Genomic DNA, 7516 nt, shown 5'->3' with positions numbered 1-7516 from the left:
ACATCTTTTCAAATTTTCTTGTCCTCATCTGTGAAGTGGAAAATACTATCTAACTTCATAGTGTTGTAGTAAGTGTTCATATCTATACCATGGTATTTTTGTATAGAAACTGGTACATGGTAGATTCATGGTAAATATGCCTCATAATTTTTGCCTCATTTCTCTTCCTTTCTTCATCCATGTACATTTCCCATTCAATTTTTCTTCTCCATCTTTTCTTTCTTTGTTTCCTTCCTTCTTCTTCCATGATGCCTAGTATAGGATTGGGTATACAGTAAGAATAACTGATAGAGGGGGACATTCTACCATTAAGAAAATAAAGACATATGTTTAAAAAAGGAATCTTTATTTCTTAGAGTGATGTGTCAATTTTCTCATTGATTGCTTGTTTAATTGACTTATTCATTCATTTTAATTTATCTCACACAAAATGCCAGCTGGTTCTCATTTGCCTTTTTTTTCTGACTGGGAAGGAAATCCCACTTTGACATGGGTGCTGCTGGCAAATCTTCCACATTTACACAGAGTGTCCAACTTAGACATGGGATATGTGTTATCCTTCTGCCTGGCTAACCCCAGGTATGTCTCATCTCTTTTAGTTCACTGAACACAAACCTGGCTCATTTCCAAAACTAATAAAGGGAGGGCCTTGTCCTACTGCAATGATATCTATTCAGTCCCCTGCAACACAACCTTCCATTCTCTCTGGATATATCAGTCATGAAGCCTTGTTTAATGACCATTTCCATCCTTCTGATCCTGGTTCATAAGACTCCAGGTAACTCAGACCTCTCTCAAAGGTTCTGGGGTCTTGCTTGTGCTGTTGGTATCTTGGTAACTTCTGAGATGACTCCTACTCACATATAGTAGGCACTACCTAAAGCCTTTTCTGGTCTCAGGTTTAGAATGTTACTCCCAAGATTCATCTCATGTCAAGATCGCCCTGGCTTTGCTCTGCCAAAACAAATTTAAGATTGTTGTTCTTGTTGTTCCTAGGATAGTGAAGTGTTGAATGAAGCATTTCAGATAATGCTGTAATTGGGATGGAAGTTTGATTCATGGATTTAGTGTGAGAGATTAGATCCAAGTTGGGGAGCTATAGGAAGAATCAATGGTAATTTGGAGTTTGGAGAGTGCATTGTAGTGGGGATAGTATGTGACCTCAGAGATAGAGGAATATTGAAAAAATAAATGGGTATCAGCAGGGGGTGAGCAATTCTATAAATTCTATAAATGAATTGGGCTGGACAAATATTTTGCTGTAGTCTGGAGAGGGAATGGTGGTTTTTTGTGGGGGCTTTTTGGTTTTGTTTTTGTTTTGAGCTGGGATGAAGTTGGGTAGAACTGGGAGCTATGGTAGAGTGAAGTTCATAGTTGGGCTATATTTTGGGTTGACACTGCGAATTGGGGTTGAATGACTTGGCCAGTGTTATGTTTGTGTTAAGTTTTATTATTGAACCTTAGATCGGTATTCAGAAGAGACGGCTGAGAGTTTTAGGTAAGTGTTTGGTTCACGTAGGTGTGTTATTCAAGCAGAGTGTATGTAGGCTTTATCTAGGAAGGGGTTGGCTTAGCCTGAATTTGGCGATGAATAAAGTTGAGGAAGACAGTCAAATTTATCACAGCAGAGCTGCATCTGTTGAAATGGGGAGGACAGATGCTGGATGGAAAATATGCAGTAATATTTTCAAACTTTTTAAAAAAGTTTCTTGCTTACGATTTTTCAGGGGCACTGAAGAACAGTAGATATAACTGTAGGCAGTGAGGATAAATGAAATCAGGAGGCTGGAATGTCTTCAAGGCTCTCCCATAAAACTTTGGACAGTACAGAGAGACAAGGCAGTGGTCTCAACCCAACCCTATAGAATACCAAGGTTGTCTCCTTTCTTGGGATTGAATTCAGAGTCAATGTGCTTAGTGTTTTCTCCTCTTCCTCTTTTCCTCCCTCTCCTTTTTGTTTCCCCCCTCCCCTTCCCCTCCCCCTATTTTTTCTGCTTCACACTTACCTACCCCTTGTTCCCATCCTGTTTCATCCTACCTACTTGAAATACACTTTTTCTCATGTTTGTTAAAGTTCAGTTTCCATGTTGTAATAGCAGAAACCACAGGTGGGTTTGTCCCCCAAAAAAGCAACAAAAAAGGAAGGAAGGAAGACAGCCTGGAAGACAGGATTCAATGCTTCAAAAGTTGTACATAGTGTTGTTTCTTTAACTGTTTAATACTTTCACCTGGCAGAATTAATGGGCAGGAACAGTTCTGTACAAGCTTTTCTGGAATAATCAAAGTCATGTTTTCCTTTCATCACCCCCAAACATATACATGTGAAATTGAACTTTGTGAAAGCTAAGACTCTTTTAAAATTCTGTATTATTGGTATTTATCTGAGTGCTTTGTACAGAGCAGATTTTGATGAATGTTTACTCAGTGAATGGACATATAAATGACTTATGTCTAAAACATGCGTGAGTAGGAAAAACATTAGAAGGTAGATGGAAGAGGATCATGTTTAGGGAGCACATCCGGCAGAGAAGTCATTTATCATATTGATTCTAACTCTGGATGGAGTTCTTTAGAAGAGTTAAGAACATAAGTGGTGTTTTTTTAATTTATAATATTTAACTTGCTCTTAAAACAAGTCCAGTGTAGGAAAACGAGCTGGGCAACATCTATGGGTGATTGTGAGGTCAGCAGGGTTGTGTGCCTCACTTAAGGAAGAGCCCTGAAGAGTGTTTTCTGGGAAACTCTAGGTTATTACAAATTATGACACATCTAATTAACCACCTTCTTCACAAACACAGTTGAGATTTCCTGATCAGGTGCAAACTTTCCTGTTCCCATTTCTCTCATGGGGAGACTCAGGCCAGAGATTCAGAGGTCAGGGACAATGCTGGCATTTAAGACCAGGTCTCTTCTGACTTCAATTTGAAGATGGAAGGATCATCAGCAGTGACATTAACTTGATGTGAGTGTTATTATGCTGCAGGGCAATACAGAGTCAGAACAGCTGAAGGAGTGAAAAGCTATAATGGATTTGAGTTTGTGCAAGCTCCAGGAGATGGTGAAGAACAGAGAAGCCTGGTGTGCTGCAGTCCATGGGGTCACAAAGAGTCGGACACAACTGAGTGACTGAACAACAAGTAGAATTCTCCTGGGGCTGCCTTGACCTGATTTTCATGTGGAAAGGAAACGTCAGCTTGCCTGATTGTCATTCTTGATATCTATGTCCCTATCCACTCTCTGGTGACTAGAAAGAGAAGATCTTGAGTGTCTTGCCTTCTATCCAATGGATTTGGGAGAAGCAGGCAGTCCTCCAGTTCAGATGTTGGACAAGAGAGGGTAGATGTAACTGGAAAGAACCCCCAAAGCTCCTTTCCTCCTATAAGTAGGATGTGCCAAAAAAGAGATAGATTTCATGATGAGTGTGAGGGCCACTGTAGGAAACATAGTGGTACCATGATCCTGGAGCATGGACGAAGGGATGCCATTTTTATCTCCTTCCTCTGGTTAACCAGCAAGCCGGCTGACGTAGCAGCAAATGAGTGCCTTCCCTGGATTGAAGTGCCCATTTCTGGTGCAGCTTATACATATGCCGGCACCCCAGTGCTATGGGGTATCTGCTACTGAGGCATTTTTCTTCCTTCCTTCCCCTTCCATTCTCTTACATCACCTAAACCTGAAAGTTTTTACTTTTTATTGTCAAAAAACTAAGAAGACACTTTTTTCCATGCAGGAAATAACATCAAACTTGCTTTTCCCAATTTTTATTAATGTGGGTGGGCATTTGGAGACCTCTACATACATAACACTGAATGTGTGCCTTGGTGCAGAGTGAATGCTGATAAACTGATGTGGAAGAAGAGGATGGGTGAATGGTTGCAAAGGTCCTTGAATGCTAAGCTATGGATTTTGAACTATCTGTTGAAAGCTGTGGAAGGCCTTCTGTCTGCAGATGTCATGCAGGAAGATGCTACCCTCTCCTACAAATCCTATTACAAAAGAGGCAATGTGATACAGAGAAGGAAGAGCATGGTCTATCATGTAGACCAGAAATTGGAGGCTTCCCTCATGGCTCAGTGGTAAAGAATCTGCCTGCAATACAGGAGACCCAGGTTCAATACTTGAGTTGGGAAGATCCCTTGGAGAAGGGAATGGCTACTCATTCTAATATTCTTGCCTGGAGAATTCCATGGATAGAGGAGCTGGCAGGCTGTAGTCCATGGGGTTGCAAAGAGTTGGACATGACGGGGCAACTAACACTAACACCATGAATGTGATACAGAGAAGAAAGAGCATAGTCTATCGTGTAGTCCCGAAATTGAAATACAAGCTATGGAAATGTGGACAGAACAATGCTCTCTTTGAGCCTCAATGTCTTCATCTAAAGGATGGAGATAACAGAAGGTTTGATGAGGGTTCAGTGAAATGTGATTTGCAAAATGCTTGATATATTGTAGATGCTGAACGTATACGGTTGTGATCATTAGTATTATTTTCTTTCTAGTGGTTCCTTTGTCTTTGGAAGATCCAACAGGTAACTAATTCTGAAAGTCGCTCAGTTGGGTCCTACTCTTTGTCACCCCATGCTGTACAGTCCATGGAATTCTTCAGGCCAGAACACTGAAGTGGCTAGCCATTCCCTTCTCCAGGGGATCTTCCCAACCCAGGGATGGAACCCAGGTCTCCAGCATTGCGGGCGGATTCTTTACTGTCTGAGCCACCAGGGAAGCCCTAATACCACTTGATGACTTATATGTACAGAATGCTGACAAACTGTCAAGAACTTTCTCAGCTGAAGAGCCTATATACACATACACGGATCTCAATGACTAACACATAGCTATCACTATTCACAAATGGGCTTTAGCCATATGTGGAAAGTGTGTGATAGATGCTCGTGTGTATACACATATGTACATATACATGTGTACATATATGCTCAATTTACGTGTGAATGTGGATGAGTGAGTAAAATGAATTGTGCATGTGTGCTTCTGTGTGTGTGCTGCCCATGTACATACAGTATCTATTTCTGTGGGGCCAAAGTACAAAGAGAGACATGTATTGTATATATTTGCAGAAATGTTTCAGACTACAAAGATGTGCAGCTGCTCAAATAAGTGTTCTTTGCCTCAAAGTAGGTGCTGGTTAACTCTGATGAGAGCTGTGTGTGAGAAATATACATCCAAATGAGCATTTGAAAACATGTCAATACATGCTCCCAGTGGCAGTCCTTGAAATCCTGGACCCTCAAGAAGAGACTTTCATATCAACCACACTACCTAATATTTAATTCCTTCTTATTATGTGCCTGATACTTTTCTGAGCATATGATGTATGCTAATTTATTCATCATAAAATTATTAAGAAGTTGACTCTGTTAGTATACCTATTGTGAAGATGATGCAAGCATGAGCCAGAGAATGGAGGTAACCTTGCTTGAGGATGAAAAGCCACAATGAAAGAGTCCAGATTTGAATTGAGGTGGTTTTGACTCCATATCCTATGCTCTTAATATTTGTAGGGCTTGTCTTTAAATCATGCCTCTCTACTCCTATTATTATCACTGCTGCATAGGAATTAACATGGCTGTGTTTTTCCCAGGTGGCCTGTACAGATCCTATTATGGCAAGAACCAAGAAGAGTCTTGGAATCCATGCCAGCTTCACCAAGGCACATGCCGAAATGCCTGCAGAAAATATGAACTTCCATACTTAACCTGTCTAAATCACGAAAAGTGCTGCCTAAAATTTTTAGTGAAAGTGGAAAGTGCAAACCATATGAAGCAGGAGTCTAACTCCAGCTCCAGTTTGTCAGTTACAATGCTTTCAAACTATTCTCAGATTTGAATATCACCAACTTTACCCGTTCCTGGGGTAGTTCTTCTCCTGTCTGGAACATGCTTCCCATAAAAATGCATTCCTTCTCATGTGTGTGTCTTTCATCTGTGAGCAGTCATTAATGGACAGGGGAAGGTTAGGCTGGGGGCTGGGGAGACACATAGTTTAGGAAAGGGCGCTGACCCAAGAAGCAAATAAGATGCTAGAGTAGCTCGGTAGATACTGAAGAAGGAAGGGGACCACATTTCTGGTCTTCTTTGGTACCACGAGGAAGGTTATGATTTGTTTTGGAGGTTGCAAGAGGGAAGATAAAAACTGGATTGAGTCTGGATGATCCAGTGAGCATGTAGGGGAGATTGCTAAGATCCCTGAGTAAACACTTTAGGAATATCCTGTTATGTCTGGTATTACATGATGTCTTCAGGAAAACCAGAATCAGGCAAATGGATGGTTAGAACTGAGTGTAGGAATTCTTTGAACAAATTAGGGCAAAATTTTGTAAATGGTATAGCAGTTGGAAAGTGGAATAAGCAAGCTTGTCCCTGGGCGCTTTTCCAATTTTGAGGCTGGTGGAAAATTTCTGAATGTGGGGCAGAGATGAAGGTAGTTGTAGCATTAGAGAGGGATTTGGGGTGAACATTTTATTTGATGATCTTTAAGATCTTTTCATTCTTGAGAACTGAGGAATATTGTTTTCCCATTCTAAACTTAGTCATGAATATTTGACATGCTATGGCATTTTCATTGTATTTGGTATACTAATCTTCTTTGGGTGTCTCATCTCATTTCTTTTTCCTTTTTGTAAATTGGAGGATAATTACTTTACAATATTGTGATGGTTTCTGCCAAATTTCAACATGAATTGGCCATAGGTATACATGTGTCCCTCCCATCCTGAACCCCCCTCCCACACCCCTCCCCACCCTATCCCTCTAGGTTATCCCAGAGTACTGGCTTTGTTTCTTTTTTGAATCTAAACTTCTAGAACCAGTGTTCTCAACTAAGTTCTCTAAGTTCCAGATTCCTAGCTTCACCTCAGCTGAGAGTAATTAGGCTTTTGTGCTTATCACATCACTGAAATGGCACTGGTTTTTCTCAGGAATGCCATTCTTGTTGAAAAACTTTAATATTTTTAAGGTTTTACTGTTTAATTTGCTTTTAGATATGCTTTCACTGCATTGCCCTTAATCCTTCCTTGAAACCCTTGTTAGCCTTAGCTTCTGATTTCTGGGTGTTCTTTTGGCCGTTGTTGGAGGTTTCTTCTTTCACTATCTGCCCCATAATACATTGCGATCTTGCCAACTTTCTCTCCTTTTTACCATAAACACTTTACCTGAATTTCTCATTATTAGACAAATAATAATCCCAGCTCAAACCAATGTATCAAAGTCCGTATACTCACTAAATGACCAATTTTAAATTTTTATGGAACCTAGAAGTCGATAAAAAAAATTCAAAAACGTTTCTATCTTTGAGATTCAATGACATTTAGACGTGTTTGTAAGATGGGATAGAGGCTCAGCAGAACAAGATTATATTTCAAGAAGGGATGCAGAAAATTTCTGGCAAAAGTAGAGTGATTAAAAACAAGTTTTATTATTTGGAAGAAAGTGTTGGTCTTGGGTTTAGCATGTACTTGAAATACAATATATTTAGACTTTCTACAGTATTTGTAGAGG

The 7516-nt window shown here is 40.2% G+C and overlaps 1 protein-coding gene across 1 annotated transcript; it reads left to right on the top strand.

Moving 5' to 3' along the window:
• The first annotated feature begins 717 nt into the window (after window positions 1-717).
• DEFB116 (defensin beta 116) lies at window positions 718-5846 on the top strand. The gene is made up of 2 exons (XM_043883145.1): window positions 718-778; window positions 5602-5846. The coding sequence occupies exons 1-2, from the start codon at window positions 721-723 to the stop codon at window positions 5844-5846; spliced, it is 303 nt and encodes a 100-aa protein (XP_043739080.1). The 5' UTR covers window positions 718-720.
• Window positions 5847-7516: the final 1670 nt, after the last annotated feature.

This window comes from Cervus elaphus, chromosome 23, assembly GCF_910594005.1.
Source record: "Cervus elaphus chromosome 23, mCerEla1.1, whole genome shotgun sequence".
Classification (NCBI taxonomy): domain Eukaryota; kingdom Metazoa; phylum Chordata; class Mammalia; order Artiodactyla; family Cervidae; genus Cervus; species Cervus elaphus.
This window is presented reverse-complemented; position numbering and strand designations above follow the sequence as displayed.